The following is a 20,921-nucleotide window of genomic DNA, read 5'->3' as shown; positions in this document are numbered from 1 at the left end:
TCACGCCCGAGCGCGTGTGCAATTGCGGGAGATCCTTTTGCACGTGCCTCATCGTTCGACGTCTGCGGAAAGTGACGTCTGTCTTCATTGTGTCAACTCATGCCGCACAGGACGCAAAACGAATGTGTTGCAAAAAAATGCTGCTTGCTGCATGTACTTGATATGGAGTTTTTGGTATCTTCCTGTAGAGATTACCCCCCCAGGCTTGTGGGTGACATTTGGACCAGAGCATCAGTGCTCTGGCAGACGGTTGAGCAGGATGGTGAAGAACCATCAAGGATATTACATGTACATGATGAGAGAAAAACAAAATATCGGGCTGCATGATATGATGTGCTCATCTATGTATTAGCGGATGTGTGTCAATTCTGCCCTCGGTCACCTTCAAGGCCATTGGCTCAGCTATATGCCCCCACCCTGCAACAAAAAAATCCACCCCCACCATTAGCAATTGACTACTTCAGGCAGTGACACACACTCTCCTTTGGACACAGTGGCTGCCCTCTCCATCTTGGCTCAACACGGTCCACTTCCTCCTTCATGCCTCCTTTTACTTTAATGTCTTAAATGTTTCTGAAATTAGCTGGAAAATTCCCCTTTAATTACACCCCTAAACTACTCAAGCACAACCATAAAATAATTGCTTTTCTCTTTCCACTTTCAGAATTATAACCCCCCCGATGGGTTGTTTCATATCTCACTGAAGCCTTTTTTTTTTTTTTTTATTTTAAATCTTCATTGTTGACGTTGGAGGGTTGTGCAATATGGCTGTGTATAAATATAAATATCATTATGTTGAGCCTTTCTGTAATGTCTTATGCGTTCAGGAGTGTTTTGTTGCGTTCTGTGTGGATAGGAGATTTGGCTCAGTACTTTGCAGTCAGAGAACCAGGGTTCAAATCTCTACTCGCACTATAATACTCTTCTTACCCTGAATTGTGCCAGTAAAAGATCAGCTAGTTGCATAAATTGGTAAATGATTGTAAACAGTTTAACATATAAACTGTACAAGGCTTCTTGATGTATTTGATTGCATCATTTTCTTCCTTGACAAACCTTCTTAAAGAAATGACAAACCTCAATCATATTTTTTTTAATTCTGCTGCTGTATCCTACCTTTATGCTCCATTTGAATTTAATGATTAGTCTTTGTTTGTTAAAGGTGATGTTCATTTTGAAAATACTTTTTATAAATGTAAATTCTGAGTCCAGCACACGAGATGTAGTGCTGTACAGGCATGTTGGTGTTGAATGCATTTTCACTAACTGGTCATTTTCTGTCTCCCTCTGTGTCTCTCAAGGTTTCCACCTCAGTGGCACAGTAACTGAGCCAGCCTCTGGGTCTGAACCCGAGACCACCCACAAGGTGGCTATCAGCTTTGACCGCTGCAAGATCACGTCTGTGACCTGCGGTTGCGGAAACCGTGACATCTTCTACTGCGCCCATGTGGTGGCCCTGTCGCTGTACCGCATCCGCAAACCCGACCAGGTCAAGCTGCGGCTGCCCATCTCAGAGACCCTATTCCAGATGAACCGTGACCAACTGCAGAAGTTTGTACAGTACTTGATTACAGCTCACCACACTGAGGTCTTGCCCACTGCACAGAAACTGGCAGATGAGATCCTTTCCTCCAACTCTGAGATCAACCAAGTCCATGGTAAGCAGGTGGCCTGGTGTGTAGTCATTGTGTCTAATGATATGACCAAGCAGGATGACAAGATTATAGACACCACTGTTGTCATTAATTGTAGCATTCCATCATGCTGTAGTAATCTCAAGTGTTATCAATAACTTACTAGTAGTTATTGGGGCAGCTGGTAGTATAGTGTAGTGTAGTAATTAGAGCTGCTGCCTTAGGATGCCAGACTTGCAGGTCTGAATTTCACCTCCAGCTGTAGTACCCTTAAACAAGGAACTAAATTGCTCCAGTAAAATTGTTCAGCTGTATAAATAGGTGAGTAGTTGTAGAAAGCTTAACATTGTAAGTCATTTTGGAGAAAAGGTGTCAGCTATATGAATAAACATAAGTTTAATGCAGAGTCATGATTGATGGGAGCCTATCCTAAAGCATGGGCTGTGCGGCAGAATACACGCTGGATGGGACACTAGTTGCATCACAGGCCAATCACTCAGTAACTTACACATGCAAACTCAACACTGACAGCAAGATTCATAGCCACATTGGAACACACAACCCAGGAGCTGTGAGGCACCAGTGCTACCTGCTGCACCAGTGTGCAGGCTTCTTTTTCAGTAGATGTACCTAACTTGTCTTTTCTCCCTGGTGTTTGTTTTAATTGCACTGTGCTAGGTGGGCCCAGCCTCATGTAGAGTAGCACTCCTAGTTACTCAACACACAGGCCCCTTTCCTCTCCTACTTTTTCCAGCACCTTGTCTTATTCCACCTCCCCCTTTACTCTTATCCTCCTCTTGCTTCTTGCAAGCCTTATAAACTACAAGGTGCGCTCTGCTTCAGCTGTTCTGATTGTCTTCTCTTTTTTTTTTTTTTTTTTTTTTCTTTTCCCCCCCCCCCGAGCAGCGAGTAGGCTTCAAACACCATGTTTGATGGCTAAGTCTCTCAGCCTTTGCCGCGTTTTGCATTTCTGAAGGTCGGAGAGGAAAGCCAGCCAGGGCCGCCTCTGCACCACTGCCTCTTGAAAGCTGCTCTAGCTATATTGCGCCTCGTCTGCGTTTCCAAAACCCCTGCCTTGAGTCAAATGCTGTCAATTAGGCCCCAAAATGTTTACTGAGGCTGTTTAAAGTATGGAAATGCGCACTGGTCATTGCTCTGCAATGTTTGAAATCGCTGGTTGGTGGGAGGATGGAGGTGGTGTTGGTGAGTTAGAATTTTAGTACAGCTGCCAGGCAAACCTTTGGCACATGGGCTTCAGAAAGACCTAAAGAGCTGTGGCTTCAGTGGGAAACTTGGACTCTGGTCCTGATGGTTTCTATTGTTGGGGAAGAGAAAATTCCATTATGCCTGTCAATAGACATGTCATACCTTTTCCAATTCATTATTAATATGGATGGGATGCTAAATTTCCCATAGTGTGATTGTGTGAGTGTATGCTTGCTCCTGCTTTGAAACACGTCTTTGGACTGTGGGAAGAAACTAATCGGAACATTGGGAGAATCTGCAAACTCCACACAAGCTGAGCAGGATTTGAACGCACAGCTCAGGAGCTGTGAAACACCAGTGCTACCTGCTGCACTAACTGTGCTTTTTTAAATACATTTATTAATTTAGCAAACTCTTGCATTCTGAGACACTTGAACAGTAGTCACATACAGGCAGTCAGGATAAAAGGTGACCAAAAACAGTAGTATCTGAAAAATAAAAGTTCCATAAAATGCTCTGTTGCAACTCTCGCTGCTACCAGAGCGGGAAGAGATTAGAGTTTACCCCTCAGCAGTGTGAGTTTTGAAAACGCAACATCAAAGGGGCAGCATCTTCGGCCCGTTTCCAAGCAAATGGGCCTTTTGACAGATGCTGACTCCAGTCCGTGTGGTACTCCACGCACAGCTATGTTCGCTCTGCTCGGGTGAAAAGATCACATCTGTGTACCCTCGTTGCATTTTAGTCACTTTTTAAAAGTTAGTTTTAATCCATCATTGTTGAAACGTGTCCTCTCGCTCTACACAACATGCAGCTTAGGACGATGTTAATCTCGCGCAGATACAACTCATTATTACCCCTTCTAAGTCCTGCCGAGCCTATTAAGATATTATCTTTATAGCAGGACTGCCTCTAGAATATAACACAGCGCTGCGATTCCAAGGGCAGTGTAATGCTGAGGGGGCATGCCACGTCTGCTCCTGCCTGTCAGCTCTCCTTGAGCACCTGCATCTGTAATGGCCCAACACTGAAGGTTATTGTTTTCGATCCCTCGCCGCAGCCCTTTGGAAATCATATTTGCTAGTGTGTGTGTGTGTGTGTGTGTGTGTGTGTGTGTGTGTGTGTGTGTGTGTACATGTGCGTGCGTGCGTGTGTGCATGCGTGTGTGTTTTAAACAGCTCTTGTTATTCAAAATGTGCTGAGGTCCTGAGTTCTCCCCCTCGCTCCCTTTTTCGCTCTTCCTCTCTCCTCCTCTCTCTCCCTTGCTCCCTCGTGAGGGGCGGGCGACCGAAAGAGGATTTTCATATCAGCACTTTTGTAAGACCTTTTGCAGCCAAGTGATTCCTCCTAATGTATTCCTATCTCCTTTTGAAACGACGGCATGCCGCACACCAAAATTATCCAAGTCAAAGCCCAAGGATATGAGGCCGTTTGAATGCATCTCTGTTGATTGTAGATTTCACATCAACAGCTTTTCATCTTTAAGAAATATATCAAAGTTTATGAATATAGCAAAATAGCCCCCCCCACGCTCTTTCTCACACGCATACGAATGCACACACATTTTTTATGTCTGGAAAGGTTTAGCTCAAATACAGATTCGTTTTGCTCCATTCCAGGTTTTATTATTAGTATTATTATGATAACAATATCCAAAGCTACTTACAATTTTATCCATTTATACAGCTCAGTATCTTTTGACTGGAGCAATTGCCTGGCGGACGGGTACAACAGCATGGCCCTTGATAAGCCTAGAGCTGTCACCCTTCAGTGTATATCTCCTTGTCTCTAACAAGTATGCTCCCTGATGCTGTTTTTGGAAGCATGCATTACTATTATGAAATCCCACACACTTCAATAGCATGAAGATTGTTTCAGGTGGGTTTTCACACACTAGTGTCGTCCTTCCAGGCTCACTGTGTGTGTGTGCGTGTCCAGGTGCTCCAGACCCCACAGCGGGTGCCAGTATTGATGATGACAACTGCTGGCACCTAGACGAAGAGCAGGTTAGGGAACAGGTCAAGCAGTTCCTCTCCCAGGGTGGCTATTACGGCTCGGGCAAGCAGCTCAACTCCATGTTTGCCAAGGTGAGCAACAAACCCCACCCATGGCAAAACACCCCCCCTTCACTCAGCAACCCTGATAGTTAACCTCTCACCCATGCACCTCACTGCATGGGTATCTTTGATGCTCATAAGAGTTAATCAAGTAATACTTCTTTGTAATTACACCCCAGGAATGGTACCAGCAGTTTTCTGCTTCCAAAAAGCATGATTTCCAAATGACAATTTTAATATTGTGCAACATCAGAAAAAGGCAACAGGATATTGAGCTATGTAATCAGAATATAACCTGTCGTGAAATTTGAAATTACTTGATATTTCCTCACAGTGGCATCAGTGTTTAAACTCATTAACATATTTCAGGTTTACATCTGCTGGGATGGACGGGGCACTCCAGCCCTCAAATCACTTCACTTTTTGCAAACTGATTGTTGATTATAAAATTGGAAGCCTTTGCTTGGATTAGTCATGTAAATTGACTGGTTATGTTAAAATGACTATAAATGTACATGGATTCCCCCTGGAAACTGTGATTGGGTCAGCTATTGCTGTATCTAAGAGCTCCGTGAGCATCAGTGGCAATTCTAGAAGGGATGACAAGGCTCCATGTGTGGCAGGTGCGGGAGATGCTGCGGATGCGGGACTCAAACGGGGCAAGGATGCTGACTCTAATCACAGAGCAGTTCATGGCAGACCCCCGCCTTTCTCTGTGGAGGCAGCAGGGCACAGGCATGACGGACAAGTGCCGGCAGCTGTGGGACGAACTGGGTAAGCGTCCTACCGCTGAAACCTCACCCTGACCCCTGTAGTGGATCCTGGTACTGGAAAAGAGAGACACCACTTTTGCTGTTCGTGAATATTCATGTCATGCAGGCCTGAAGCCTGTTTTAATTTTGGACAAACTGTTGTTATTACAGCTTTAAAGCTTTTTTTGGGGGTTGCAGTTATTATCCAACCAACACATATGATCATCCCATTGACATATTATTCTTGTAAGCTTTTGACCCCAGTGAAACCTTTTAGGTTCATCTCTAAAAACAAGGACTCTGCTTTGGTGACTCATTCTGGCAAGCTGTGTGTGTGTGTGTGTGTGTGTGTGTGTGTGTGTGTGTGTGTGTGTGTGTGTGTGTGTGTATATATATGGCCGAACACTCACCTTCGTTAGGACTGTACAAAAGGCTTTGATCGATTCAGCTTTTAACCTCGGCAACATCGATTTGCCTGTTTGAACAAATCGATGAGAGAATACCCAAAGGAGTTTTATATGGAAAAGTCCCGGGCAGCTGACTTTGGGTGGAGAGTGCACCCGTAGGACAACAATGCAGAGAGGTGGCTGCCATAGCAGTTCCCGTGGCCTGCCATACGCATCCACCACTAAGTCGGGCTTTAAATGACAGCAGGGAGGAGCCGCTCACAGCCAGGCCATCTGGTACCTGGCGGAGCCAACACCGCACCCAGCCAGTTTCCAGCATGGTGTGCCAGATCCTGCTGAGGCTAGTGGCATTGTCAAGAAATACTGTGCTGCTGTTGAATACCTTCAGCTGCATCTGTATTCAAAATATAGTCTATATTAAGTTTATTCAGTGCCTCTTCCTTTTTGAATTACCCTGATAGTGGTCAGGAGATATACTTGATCTGAAGAGTAGTGTTTGGATTAATGCTTGGTTGATGCTGTCTCAGGGCTCTGGCAGGTAGAGCAGTCTTGCTGAGAAGGCTTACTGCACCCCTCTTGACCTGGCTTGGACCGTTTCCCTCTGATCTCTTCACCCCACCCCACAGGTGCCCTATGGGTGTGCATTGTGTTGAACCCGCACTGCAAGAGTGAGGAGAAGAGTGGCTGGCTGCGGCAGCTCAAGAAGTGGAGTGACATGGACGTGTGCCCCCTTGAGGACGGGAACTATGGCAGTGAACTGCCCAACATCACCAATGCCCTGCCGCAGAGCAACCTCAACCAGGGTCAGTCCTCCCTTATCTCTCTCCCCTTTGTCACGTTGTCCCTGCACCTCGTGCCCTAACCTAAGCTCCACCAGGATGAATCCTTATCATTATTTTTGGTACTTAGATGAACCTTAAGAAGGAGATGAAGGCAAGTACAGCAGTCCACGGGATTCCTTCGACCAGCCAACTGTTACAGTTCCAGGCTTTGGTCTAAACATGGCACAAACTTCAAATAATGTAACTCCACTGATTCCAGATTTCTTATCCTTCAACCTGGTCACACATACACTGAGGATAACCAAGGTCTGAGACATTGGGTTTTTTGGGTTGTTTTTTGCTTATCCACATTACAATGCGTTATAATTAGCTGTTAAATAGGTTGGAATAAATAGAAATCACTAAAACATTGACCCTGTCTTTGTTCTAGACTTTAAGGTCTGAGTCATGTAGGTTTTCAGATTCAGTTACTACCTTATTTAGAACTAAGGTGAATTAGTGGACAGTATTGGATTCAGCAGGTTGTGGTTAGAGCTGTTATCTTGCACTTGAAGCACCTTTGTATGAGTACCCCCTTCCACTGTGGTTACCCTTGACCAAGGTGCTTGCCTTGATTTGACAGAGTAAAAATTACCCAGCTCTATTAATGGGTACATAATTAATAGCTTAGCATACAGAAAACCACCTTGGACAAAGGTGTCAGCTACATAGCTGTTGTTGTTGTTGTCGTCGTCGTCACCACAAATAAGAAGAATACAAATTTTTGAGTAAGAAGTTGCATGCATGGCTCTGGAAGACCATTATGGCGAGATGTAAGCAGAGGGTTTCGCACACCCTTGGTCTTTAAGTGTCAGGTGTGGTAATTCAATATAAGAAGGTGGTGATTGCCTGACTTTACCTGTCTATTTCTACTATTTCTTCATCTGGGGCTCCAGGTACAGCAGCTGGCGATACGAGCGACCAGCAGCAAGAGCCTAGTATGCGGCAGATCTGCTGCCAGCTAAACACTCCCACGTCATCATCCATCACTTTTTTTTCCTATTTGTTTGTTTTAATCGGAAGCTCCAAAATCACAAATAGGCTTTAAGTGCTTTATTTCCCTAGCCTGAGCCCCCCCATCTTCCCCAGTCGTTCCAGCAGCAGCCATGTGGATACTTTTCTCCTGGAATGGGCTGGGAGTGAAACTGAAGTAGACCTGCCACCCTCCTCCATCTGCTATGCTCTAATTGGCCTGCAGTGAATACGCCAGTCTGCCTGAGGGGGGCGGTGGGGGGAGGTGGGTTAGCGGTGTACCCAGAGAGAAACGCTCTCGTCTGGGGCAATTATCCTTGTGTGAAGGTGCCCCCTCTCCCATGTGGGCTGAAGTGAAGTTCTGTGGTGGGGTGGGCGGGGTGGCGGAGCTGCTTACAGCGGGCTGTAGCTGACAGCTCCTCACAAACAAAGGAGACGGAAAACGGCTTACAGGACTGTGTTATGGGAACAGCTGATGCGCTGTTGGCTGGGTGGGATGTTTAAACTGGACCAAGGCTCTGACTTCTCTCCCACCCCTCCCCAGACTCACTGGCTCGACCTAGGAGAACGGTCTTCACCCGTGCCATGGAGGCCTGCGACTTGCACTGGCAGGACAGCCACCTGCAGAGGATCATCAGCAGCGACTTCTACATGTCACCATCATACCAGCGGGAGGGCGAGAGCCTGCTTTTCAACCAGCAGGGCCTGCCACTGTGGCTCGGTGAGGAAATGCAGACACACAGAGGCTTCTGTACCTCGGACTAGTTAGCATGTCTTACCATGGACCTAAAGCCCTGACAAGTAGGGTTTGCTGAAACCACATCTGTAGCATTTTTGATCCCCCACTTTCTCTGTTTACTTCTCTGGTTGCAAAGGGTCACTTTTTCCTTTCAGTGAGTGTAAATCTGATGACCCCGCAATTTTAGCAGGCAGCAAAGAAAAGTTAATAATCTAGCTAGCGTGCCCCAGTCTCTGGGAGGAATTTCCTTTGCTGTAGTGCTGCTAAGCTGTTCAGCATTGTAAGCTCTCTAATACCACTTGGACAGGATCTTGGATCTAAATTAAGCAGTCTTTCTGGAGATTTGTCTGGCCCCTGTAATTTACACAACGTGCCGGGCTGTCAAAACTGAGACGAGGTGTCAGTCACCAAACGTGCTAAGGTGCAAGTGACTTGGACAATCAGCAGGTTGTCCCAACGTGTTTCGCGAGGGGTTGAACTATTGCTGAAAACGGAGCTCTGCTGTCTTCCAGACCATGTGCCCACAGCATGCGCACGAGTCGACGCCCTGCGCTCCCACGGTTACCCCCGCGAAGCCCTCCGCCTGGCAGTGGCCATCATCAACACCCTGCGGCTGCAGCAGCAGCGCCAGCTGGACATCTACAAGCACCAGAAGAAAGGTGAGGTCTCTTCACTCCCTTTCTGCCACATGTGGCATTACACTTTCTAACAGTTCACGAGACTCCACAAACCATGGGTGTCAAACTCCAGTCCTCACATGTCATGGGGGTTTGCTGCTTTTGCCCAGCCTTCTCTCTTTAGCCAATTAATCAAGCAGTTATTTTAAGACTACATTAGTAATAGATGTAAAACAAGCACTTGTTGAAATGTATTTTGAAACCTGCCGGACTGTATTCCTCTTAAATAGATGTGTTCTCTTCCAAAACATTACACACTTGGAAGTCCTGTGAAAAAGCTTAGTAGCACAATTAAAGGGAAGCACATGTATTGGAGAATCTGCTCTTTGTTGTATTTTTTTGGCCTCCTTTAGGGTGATGATATGAAGGAAGAGACTCATACAGTACTGTCCGTCTCTTGGGTCCCACAATGACAAGCGACATGGCCACTTAGGAAAAGCATTTGTTTATTCACACGTGCAGTATAATTCAATATTTTCCAATGGTGATTTGGCAAACATACTGGTTGGAACACAAGGCTCTGAGCTGTAGCATTGAAGAAACTGACACGTATGATAAATGTATCAGTCATTATTTCCAGTGACAAAAAAAAAAACGCTCTTGATCTCTGCTACCGGAAGATAAACCAAGGATGTGGATGGCACGAAAATGCAGCGGATGTCAGAGCATTGCTGAAGAGGGTATTCTAATCAGTCGGGTGAAAAGGCAGTCGTGAGGGATGAGAACGGACATGAGAGTGTGTGTGAAATGACTGCTGCCTCCCATGCCTCTCCAGCAGCAGCCCCCTTGTTTAACCTTTTCTCCAGAGTGCCCCCAAGGATGGATCGTCACATCAGTATACAACCATACAATCATGACATTAACAAAAGCAAAATATCCTGACATTTCCTGCCTTGACATTCTGGTATTTGAGTATTTGACAGCAGTTTGACATTAATCCTTTGGATTTTTCACTTGCGCAGGGTGAGAACTCGGATTGCTTTCCGAAATGGGCGAGTAATTGAAAGCCAGTCCTGTAATCAAGGCATTTCCATTTAAGCTAATTGTTTAGTAAGGAGGGAAGGTAATTTTCTACTAAGGCAGTGCTCACTCTATAGAATGCAGTATGGTCTCCTTTGTTCTGATGGATATAATTTTCCTAGCTGAACTGGCTTTAGGCGGTGTTAAATGGTGAAACTGTGTGCGTGTGGGTGTACTTACGTGGGCTTGCATGTGCATTGTGAAAAACGTCCAATTTGATCCAAGCACATGTCGGCATGGAGAGGTGACTAAATTGCTGGCTGCTCATTGCAGAGCTGCTACAGAGAGGTGTGACCACCACCACCAATCTGGAGGGCTGGGTGGGCCACCCGCTGGACCCCATTGGGTGCCTCTTTGAAACCCTGACTGAGACCTGCCGCCTGGAGGACGACAACGCCATGGATACAGGCGGTAAGCTCCCATCGCATCGCCTTGTTCTTGATGACATCCAAGGCTGCACCATTTCTGCCATGGACAGAGAAGACAGACAAATATGGCAGCCTGTCACACAAGAGCACAGATAATTTAATTTACACTTGAGTGAATAATTGAACAAAACTGAAGTTGTTAGGGGGGGCATGGTGGCGCAGTGGGCTTGGCTGGGTCCTGCTCTCTGGTGGGTTGGGGGTTCGAGTCCTGCTTGGGGTGCCTTGCAAACGGACTGGTGTCCCGTCTTGGGTGTGTCACTCCCCCTCCTGCCTTGCGCCCTGTGTTACCGGGTTAGGCTCCAGATCACTGTGACCCTGCTTGGGACAAGCAGGCAGTATGTGTGAAGTTGTTAGTTTACAAAACATGACAGCGTCAGTACACCGTGCTTCTTGTTTGACAGTCTAGTCAACGTCGAGGGAAGGGCAGTTTTATTTAATATGAAATGCATTAAATCAATATCACAATTAGTCTGTCAGTCAGTCCTCGCTCCTGACCGCCCCCGGAAAACTGACAGCTGGGATGTTGTGTCCCTTCTGCGTGCAGCCCACAGGCTACCAGCATGCTGTGGAGGAGTCCTAACAAGCGGTACCCACATTGGATAGCCAGACTGGCACAAAGTTCTTGCCAAGGACAGCTGTAAACATCTGTCTCTTTCTACCTCAGGCACAGCTGACGGGTCTGAGCTTTGTGCCACAGCTCGGTCCCCCCAGTCAAGTTATTATCAAAATCTGACTACAGAGGTAACAGAGTTGGAAGTGAAGAGAACTTAAGAATGTTGCTGCTCTCTGTGGGAGGGGAGGTTGCCTCTGTGGAAAGCTACAGTGTCGTCCATCATGGGTCATTTGCCCTCATGGTCAGAACAAAAGCCGCTGACTCCCAGCAAACTGGGCATTTAAATTTTTTTCTTTTCTCATCTGTGTACAAGAATAAATCCCTGAAACAGAATTACATATAACCTTTGAAGACGTTTATAATCAACACGGATGTTGAATCAGCAGGAAAGGTGGACTTTAGTTCAGAGTTTTTGATATACTCTACGGTTATGTCACACTTTTGCTTTTTATTAACCCCGTAAGTCACCGTGGGTAAAGGTGTCAGCTGAAGATTGATAAATATCTTTTGAAGATATATTAAGAAAGTTAAGCCTGATCCTGTGGTGTAGGGGAGCACAAGCCATGGTGCTTCCATGTTGAAAGGAATTCCAGGTTGCGATTGGCTGGCTGTGGTGGAGGACTTCTGCTTCTGAAAGCAGGCTTGAGGCCCTGTTCTGTTCTGTTCCTGTTTAGTCAAGGCTGACCCTTTTCAAATGCATTTTGTGTGCTTATAAAGGCAACATCCCCCTACCTCCCCCCCGCCTCCGATCCTTCCCTCAAATAAACAGGATTGCCAGTGGATAATTTGCCTAGGGGATTTAAGCGCCAGCAGCACCAAGTCTTAGTCCTCGTCGGCAGATGTTGGTGTTTTTCTCCTAGTCCCCTACCCCACCCCCCCCAAGCACTGGCATGCAGGCCTTCCATCCTTTTTCGTCTCAACGACACCCATTCCCCCCCCACTGCTGTCCACACTAAACACTGGGGCATCAGGCTGTGTGCAAATCTGAATCCCAGTGCCTTGAACAACAACTGGACTGGTTTGTTTTGAACATGTTAAAATGTTAGGGTGCCATGTTGGCACAGCAGGTAGCCCCTGGGCTGTGAGTATGAATTCAGCTCCATCTTTTCATGGGTTTTCCTCCCAAAGTCAACAGATATGTCTCTGGCAAAGTAATGACTCTACCTTACATTTGGTGTATGTATGTGTGAGTTAGTGCATTTGGTACATTGCTATATAAGTGGGTGAATGATTATACAGATATCAGTGTAGTATATCTAACATTGTGAGACACCTTGGACAAAGGTATCAGCTAAATACTAACGAACAATAATTCACACACAAACACACATCATCTGAAACTGCTTGTCGCATACGGGGTTGCGGGGAGTCAGAGCCTAACCAGGCAGCACAGGGCAAATGGCTGGAGGGGGAGGGGACACACCTAGGACGGGATGCCAGTCCATCACAAGGGACCCCAAGCAGGACTTGAACCCCAGACCCCACTGGAGAGCAGGACCTGGTCCGACCCGCTGCGCCACTGCGCCCCCAACAATAATTCATAACAAAGTAATGAATCTTAAGGCCCTCCTTCAGTTACACTTTAGGTTTGTAATAAACCAGTACTGTTCTCTGAGAGAGTAGTGTATTTTGAATCATCAGACATTTAGGTTTATGAATTACAGAAATTGTTTTGCTGTGGACTGCCATGCTAGCTTCCTCGGGTATAATGTGTCTCTCCTATAATAATTGAGTGCTGATTCTTAAAACGATAAGCATGGAAAGGTCAGTCTACATCATTGTTTCCTCTCCTGAGTCCTTGTTTCGTCATATGCTTCCAGACTCTGAGCCCAAACCGCCCGTCTACCATCACGTGCCCGTGTGGGGCAGCCCGGATGGCGGGGAGTCCTACCTGGCACTGGCCCTTGAGGTGGCGCTAATGGGCATGGGGCAGCAGCGCGTGATGCCTGAGGGTCTGTATGCTCAGGATAAGGTGTGCCGCAACGAGGAGCAGATTGTGGCCCGCCTGCAGGAGATGGAGCTGGACGAGGTGCTGGTTCAGACGCTCCGCAAACAGGCCGTGCTCCTCCTGGAAGGTTGGCCCCGCTCTCTCACCCTCTTTCCTTTTAGTTCTTGTACATTTCCTTTTACTTTTTCTGTCTATCCTACCTCCATGTCATACTCTTGTGCACTTGTTCCTGAACCCCTCCCCCAGCCCAGCTCCCGATCTCTGTTCGTCCACTCCCCGAAAACTGATCTAAGTCCTGCCCTTTCCACCATTTCTAACCTCTTTCCCAAACTCCCACCCGCAGTCTTGACAGCACATTATCTGTAACCCAAGAACAGTACTGATGGCATGAAGAGATGGATTCTGTTAAATCTCAGGAGGCTCTCTCTCTTTATGCTTTCATAGCACCCTTGACTGCCCCCTTCAGGTTATCAGTTGACATGACTTCCTTATGACACAGTCAGGGAACTGACTTCTTTATCTGGCCAGTAGTATTCTGTGTGCTGTGGTGGTGGTGGTGGTGAGTAGTATCCAGATTTCTGTTGCTCTGAAATGAACTTATGGATCGCCTTTGTGTTTGAGCAGGGGGTCCCTTCAGTGGCCTAGGTGAGGTCATCCACCGAGAGAGTGTCCCCATGCACACCTTTGCCAAGTACCTGTTCACTGCACTGTTGCCGCATGACGCCGATCTGGCCTACAAGATAGGCCTACGAGCTATGAGGTAAGACTGATCACATGATTGCACCAAGTCCCCCTCCAGAACACCTTTGTTTGTAGAGAAACCTTTCAGACTGCAAAAAAATCTGTACAAATGTTCTCATTAGGAGGAGTGTATGATTGATTTTTCCTCTTGCAGCATTTAATGGGACATTGTCCTTTGACTCCATTTAGATTTTCTTGATGAGACCTTTAAGACTGCATTAAAAATGACATGTTTAATGGCATTTTGGAAAATGTCAGAATCCTTAATCTGAGACAAATTTTCTAAATTGTTTTGCACTCTCAGGAGTGTTCCTTTTAAAATTATTTTAAAGAAACAAGCCTTTATTTATTGTCAAGTCCACAACAAACACTCTTGTGTAAATGTGTGATAATCCTAGCATGAGAGAAGTAGCACCACCAGCTCCTCCTGACCTTGCAATATCTACAGAATGAAGAAACTTCATTTCATGACCTTCGAGTTACTCCCTAGGCCCTACCATGCAAAGCAACAGCAAAACGTTATTGCAGTGTAATCCCTGTCTGAGCCGAACCATCATCCCTGCAGGGTTCCCGGGGGGTCTGGGTAATACGAAATCAATAGCCAAGCTTTAGACCCCACGTGAAAGAAGCAGTTCTGTCTCTGTAACTGCAGGGGTGGGCAGTTTTAAAGCTTGCTGCCAGTACTTCATGTCACATGGAGACCTAATAACGCTACACTTTCTCATTCTGTGGAGGATGGTTCCTATATGGTGGCCTTAAGCTCTTGCAGCAAGGCAGTGGGAATTACAGGTCTCAGATGAGCAACTGTGACCCTATTTTCTGGGTTAGCAATGCTGGCCCAAGTAACCCAGTCAGTTCTCTAGTGCTGTGAGATGGATACTATGATCAGATGCCTGCTTGCTTTCCTCAGGTTGTTTTAAATAGGAGAGTCAATTTCCAACAGTGATGTCACCGCCATAGACTCCAGAGATCGATCAGTTACCTTAGAATGGGATTTAGGTCTTTTAGTGATGCAAACATGTCGTGTTGCCAATATGTTATGCAGACTCTGTGGCTGCTGCAAGGATGAGCTCAACCCACGGTTTGGTGAGCACTTGTCATTTTGGTTCCGTGACTCCGTCGCTGAGGATGCCTGAAGGTCAGCGGAGATCACTGCAGTGTCTGGAAGGATAGCCAGCTGAATGAGGATCACAACCTTCGTTGTCGTTTTCCTGCAGGCTTCCCGTGCTGGAGTCAACAGCCCCATCAGGCGACGTTGGCCACCCGCACCACGGTATCTCCATTGTGCCCAGCCGCTACCCGCGATGGTTTACATTGGGCCACCTGGAGTCACAGCAGTGTGAGCTGGCCTCCACCATGCTGACTGCCGCCAAAGGTGAGGCCTCGAAATAGAAATGAGGTTTAGCTGGAACTAGAGAAAATGTGGCACTTTTTCTTCTCTCTCTCTCTCTCTCTCTCTCTCTCTCTCTCTCTCTCTCTCTCTCTCTCTCTCTCTCTCTCTTCCAGTTCTGTGAATGAAATCACTGAAAACACATGGGACAGGTGTTTAATCCTGTTGGTTTGAAGAAACTTCAGAGATGAGGTTAATGTGCTCCATCTGGGTTCTGACCTTGCAGGGGACATGCTGAGGCTGCGGACTGTGCTGGAGGCCATCCAGAAGAACATCCACTCCTCGTCCCTCATCTTCAAGTTGGCTCAAGATGCCTTTAAGATCGCCACGCCTGCTGAAAACCCTCCGGACATCACGCTGCTCAACGTGGCATTGGAACTGGGCCTGCAGGTGGGTGGTGCTTCCGCCAAGGCCCCTGTCTTTTGTAGAGGAAAACAAGAGGTGTGTGTGTGTGTGTGTGTGTGTGTGTGTGTGTGTGTGTGTGTGTGAGAGTACCCCCCCCAGCACTTGTTTACATTTATTCATTTAGCAGACGCTTTTGTCCAAAGCAACGTACATCTCAGCAAAAGTACAATTTATGCATTACATTGAGAGAAGACATAGCTGCAGACATGAAAGTCTCAAGCAAACCTAGTTTGTTCCCTACCACTTGCTGCACCGAGGTTCATCATTCAAGTAGGTGCATAAGACACAGACAAATCCCGATACCCACACCAATTTTTTCAAAATTTTTTTTTATTTATTTTTTTTTTTTTTTTTTAAATTAAATATTATAAGATACACAAATGAGCAGTACAATACCAGAGTAATGGCTGAATAAAAGTTGTATCTGGGGATGCTTCTGGAGTTACAATGCGTGAATGGTTACGCCATAGATGATCTGAAGAGATCTTGGGCAAAGTGGATCTGGAAAAGGTGGGTTTTCAGACCCTTCTTGAAAACAGACAGAGTTTCCGCAGCTCTCAGTGACAGGGGAAGGTCATTCCACCACAACGGACCCAGAACTGAGAACCTCCGAGCTTTGCCTTTCGTGCGCGGGACCACCAAGCGAGCAGAAGTAGATGAGCGAAGAGGCCTGGCTGCGGTGTACCGGTTGATCAAGTCCTGTAAATAGCCGGGAGCAGTTCTATTGATGCATTTGTACACAGTTACACAGTAACCAGGGTTTTGATTTTGATACAGGCAGTTATAGGAAGCCAGCGCAGAGAGATGAGTAGAGGAGACACATGGGAACGCTTTGACAAGTCAAACACAAGTTGTGCAGCAGCATTCTGTAGAAGTTTGATGGCATTAGCCGGAAGGCCACGCAGAAGAGAGTTGCAGTAGTCCAGATGGGAAGTCACCATGGCCTGGACAAGTAGTTGGGCGGAGTCAGTAGTGAGGTGTAGGGACGGATCCTACGAATATTATGCAGGATGTATCTGCAGGACCGGGTTGTGGCTTCAATATGTTGAGAGAATGACAGACTGGCAGCAATCATTACTCCCAGACTCTTAGCAAAGGAGGTAGGCGAAATGCGTGAGTTGGCCAGTTTGATTGTGAGGTCATGACAGGAGGACAGGCCAGCTGGGAGGTAAAGAATCTCTGTTCAGGAGAGGTTGAGTTGGAGGTGGTGATCATATATCCATGAAGAGATGTCCGACAGACAGGCAGCAATGCATACGGAGATGTCTGACGCACCAGGTGGAAAGGAGAGGAAGAGCTGGGTATCATCAGCATAGCAGTGGTTGTTATCAGCTTCACTGTCAACAACCTTTTGTGTCTCCACAGGTGATGCGAATGACACTGTCCACACTAAACTGGAGACGCAGAGAGATGGTCCGCTGGCTGGTTACCTGCGCCACCGAAGTCGGTCAGTATCAATCCTCCCACACATCTGAGAGCTGCACTCATCTCACATCACATTTGCCGCAGTGATGTATGAAAATGCTGACAAATATGGAATGACAGGCTCAGTTGGTTACAGTATTTTTAAACAGCAACCTGAGCTAAAAGCGTTTTTGTCAGTTATCTTACAGCAGTTCAGAGGAGTGGTCAGTGGAAAGCCCTATTTAAGCAAATACTTTGGTAAACAAGCTGAAATAGCCTTCTGCTTTCCAGGGTTTGGCCAGTATGGTAAAGCTCTGCGTACAAGTGTATCAGCTGGGTGACAGAGGAACGGACCTTCTCTATTGATTTTCTGTGAATGGCTCTTTCCCCTTCAGGCCTACGTGCACTTGTGAGCATCCTACAGAGCTGGTACACCCTCTTCACCCCCACTGAGGCCACCAGCATTGTCGCAGCTACCGTCATGTCCCACAACACCATCCTGCGACTGAGCCTGGACTACCCGCAGCGTGAGGAGCTGGCCAGCTGTGCCCGCACGCTGGCCCTGCAGTGCGCCATGAAGGACCCGCAGAACTGCGCCTTGTCAGCCCTCACGCTCTGTGAGAAGGACCACATAGCCTTTGAGACAGCCTACCAGATTGTCATCGACGCGGCCTCCACGGGCATGACCTACTCACAGCTCTTCACCATCGCCCGCTACATGGAGCACCGCGGCTACCCACTGCGAGCCTTCAAACTGGCCTCTCTTGCCATGACGCACCTCAACCTGGCCTACAACCAGGACACACATCCAGCTATCAATGACGTGCTTTGGGCCTGCGCCCTCAGCCACTCCCTGGGCAAGAACGAGCTGGCTGCCATCATCCCCCTGGTGGTGAAGAGTGTGCACTGTGCCACGGTGCTTTCGGACATCCTGCGGCGATGCACCATGACAGCACCGGGGCTCGCCGGCATCCCTGGTCGGCGCAACTCCGGGAAGCTCATGTCCACTGACAAGGCGCCACTGCGACAACTGCTGGACGCCACCATCAGCGCTTACATCAACACAACCCACTCCCGCCTCACACACATCAGCCCGCGGCACTACGGCGAGTTCATAGAGTTCCTCAGCAAGGCCCGGGAAACCTTTCTGCTGGCTCAAGACGGACACATCCAATTTGCCCAGTTCATTGACAACCTCAAACAGATATATAAGGGCAAAAAGAAACTGATGATGTTGGTGAGAGAACGATTCGGCTGACCTTTCTCCTCCCACGTGGTTTGGTCAGCTATAGGGGACAATAATATTTTAAACATTTATTTAACCTTTTCCCTCTTATTTTCTTCGGGAATGGCAGTTCTTTGAAAAAGAATCACTTCATTCTAATGTTCTAAAATTAGAGAAAATTGAACAAGTGAAAAGAATGGATGTGTTTTTATTGTTTTCTTTTAATAATTGAAATTGAAAAAAGTAAAGTGGCACATAAAGAAAAACCAAAATAGTTTGAGGGGATGTGGTGAGCCAGGGACGGCTCTCCCTCGCTGATAGAAAGCTGTTTCAGGGGGTTCGTGATCGACCGAAAGTTGTCATACCAAAACCTTGGCGGGCAGAGCACAGTCGTCATACCTCTATCGTATTCCAAGGATCAGCTTTAACGCTCAGCCGAAGGGCCAAGCCTCGGCACGACGCGCGGCCTGAACGAGGACCCAAAACCACGACACTTCAACGCCTTTACCACCAATCCCCGAGTACGTGCGACCTGACCTGCAGAGATTTCCCCACCCTGGCCCCGGACACCCAGCCAAGCCACACGTCAGAATTGTTGTTTTTACTTTTATTTATTCTAGATCTTCTGTCTTTTCTTTTAATGAAGGTACTTTTCAGAAAAGGAAAAGAAAATGGAAAAGGAGTACCGTATTACTTCAAATTAGCACCTCCCTTGAATATGTATCAGGCCCTTGAGGGGACAAGTCCCAGCATCCCCTGTGTTGGCGCAGATACAGCAGGTCCTAAGACTGTAAAATTTGAACAGCATTGGATGGAGGTTGTAACGATGTCTGAGTAACTGAAGACTGAACAAGAAAGTTTTTTTTTTTTTTTTTTTTCTCCCCCCCCCCCACCTTTCCCCTCCAACTGGTTAAACATGACATGCTCTTATTGTGTACTTATTGTTTTGGAGGATGTAACTTCTGAGCTCCGAGCTTGAAGCTAATTATATGCAATCAACCACTCAGATTTAAAATATTGTTTTATATTGCTTTGTGCGGAGATTCCACTTTTATTATTAAGTGATGATTGATGATAGCGTTAGGGAAGAAAATAGGAGTATTTTGTGTTCCCCAAGCACTTCACACGTTATGGTCATGAATCCATTTGAAACTTAGTCGAAAACGCAAGTATTTCTGCTCATTAAGCACGCAAGCATAGTTAAGTGTGGTATTCTTCGTACATAGATTGATTTTTTTTTTTCCAACCCCAAATATATATATATATATATAAATATATATTTTTTGTAATGCCACTGATGAGCAGTTCTGTATTAGGACAGCTACACAGATGGTAACTGGTTTCATGAACATCAACTCCATAGAGACCCCATCCAGTATGACCCCTTCATACGTGTGCATGCCACAGCCTTCGTTTGAAGTAATACGGTAAAAGCGAAAATGAGAATAAGAAATGCTAAAAACTCCGTTCTCAGGGAAACGCATAAAGAAACGAAACAAAAAATAGTAGCAAAAGCATTTATGATATTGTAAATATGAAAGTGTCAATTCAGAAAATTGTAAAGTTATAATTATTTATAATAACTGTATGTCTTTTTTTTGGGATACTTGAATTTGTTGTGAGCTGGGAATGTGACAACATTAAGAGGAAAGATTTCAAGACATTTCTCAGGTGCTCCTGTGTTCATTTCTTTAGATTCAGTTTTTTAAATATTTTTTTTATTATTTTAAATTTTTTTTGCAATATTTTGTGCAAGAGGAAGTATGTGACCGAGATTGAGGAAGGAGACGTTAAATAAACAAAGATGAACAGAAAGCACCAGACTATGCAGAACCTCTTAGTCTTTTTGGATGCTGACCTTAGTCGCCTCCCCCAGCCGTGTCGCGCAGAGCGGCGCCGGGGGCCGATCGACCAGGCCAACGTACTACATCCAGCCGAAGACGGGCAGCAGCAGGTCCGTGTGTGTGTGTGTGTGTGTGTTTGTGTGTGTGCGTTTGTACATAGATTGGGTTAAAGAGACAGGAATTGGTTTTTTGTGACTTTAGGCCTTGGCTTTTTTGCCCCCCACCCCTCAAAAAAAAGTTTTGCAGTACAATATGCTTTTGGGCTAATTACAGAACTGAGGTCTACCAAACACTTTTTTCCCCCTTACGCTTGAAGAATAAAAGAAGATCAGAGACTGACACCCACACCATATTGTCCTCGCTGTATTGGTGCCCCTCTGCAGCATAGCGTTCAGGGCAGTGACTGCGCAATCGAGAGAATTCGCTCCTGGGCTCATGCTCTGCTGACTGGAGACGGGATCGGGAAACCCAGGGCAGCAAATGAGGATTTTTCCTTACTCCGCACCCCCAAAACGTGTAGCTTTTCCTCTTAGTTCCCCACCCTCCTTACCGTTTTGTTGATGCTCTTGATGCACACTTTTAAACACTTCATGCTGTTCCTATCTAGGACCCCATCCCTGCCTTTTTTAATTTTTTTATTT

At 46.5% G+C, this 20,921-nt stretch overlaps 1 protein-coding gene across 1 annotated transcript in view; it reads left to right on the top strand.

The window, feature by feature from the left end:
• The window catches only part of zswim5 (zinc finger, SWIM-type containing 5), a 53,944-nt gene extending 34,649 nt beyond the window's left edge, over window positions 1-19,295 (top strand). Inside the window, exons 2-14 of the mRNA XM_029250357.1 lie at window positions 1,302-1,658; window positions 4,776-4,924; window positions 5,518-5,668; window positions 6,680-6,856; window positions 8,391-8,567; window positions 9,098-9,244; window positions 10,556-10,693; window positions 13,144-13,398; window positions 13,896-14,031; window positions 15,230-15,387; window positions 15,629-15,792; window positions 17,173-17,254; window positions 17,607-19,295. Coding sequence (XP_029106190.1) covers window positions 1,302-1,658; window positions 4,776-4,924; window positions 5,518-5,668; window positions 6,680-6,856; window positions 8,391-8,567; window positions 9,098-9,244; window positions 10,556-10,693; window positions 13,144-13,398; window positions 13,896-14,031; window positions 15,230-15,387; window positions 15,629-15,792; window positions 17,173-17,254; window positions 17,607-18,469 — 2,954 coding nt within the window. The 3' untranslated portion in view covers window positions 18,470-19,295. The remainder of the gene's footprint in view (window positions 1-1,301; window positions 1,659-4,775; window positions 4,925-5,517; window positions 5,669-6,679; window positions 6,857-8,390; window positions 8,568-9,097; window positions 9,245-10,555; window positions 10,694-13,143; window positions 13,399-13,895; window positions 14,032-15,229; window positions 15,388-15,628; window positions 15,793-17,172; window positions 17,255-17,606) is intronic.
• The last annotated feature ends 1,626 nt before the right edge of the window (window positions 19,296-20,921 follow it).

This window comes from Scleropages formosus, chromosome 3 (assembly GCF_900964775.1).
Source record: "Scleropages formosus chromosome 3, fSclFor1.1, whole genome shotgun sequence".
In the NCBI taxonomy this organism is placed as follows: domain Eukaryota; kingdom Metazoa; phylum Chordata; class Actinopteri; order Osteoglossiformes; family Osteoglossidae; genus Scleropages; species Scleropages formosus.
The sequence above is the reverse complement of the archived record's forward strand: the minus strand, read 5'-3'. Positions and strand labels throughout refer to the sequence as shown.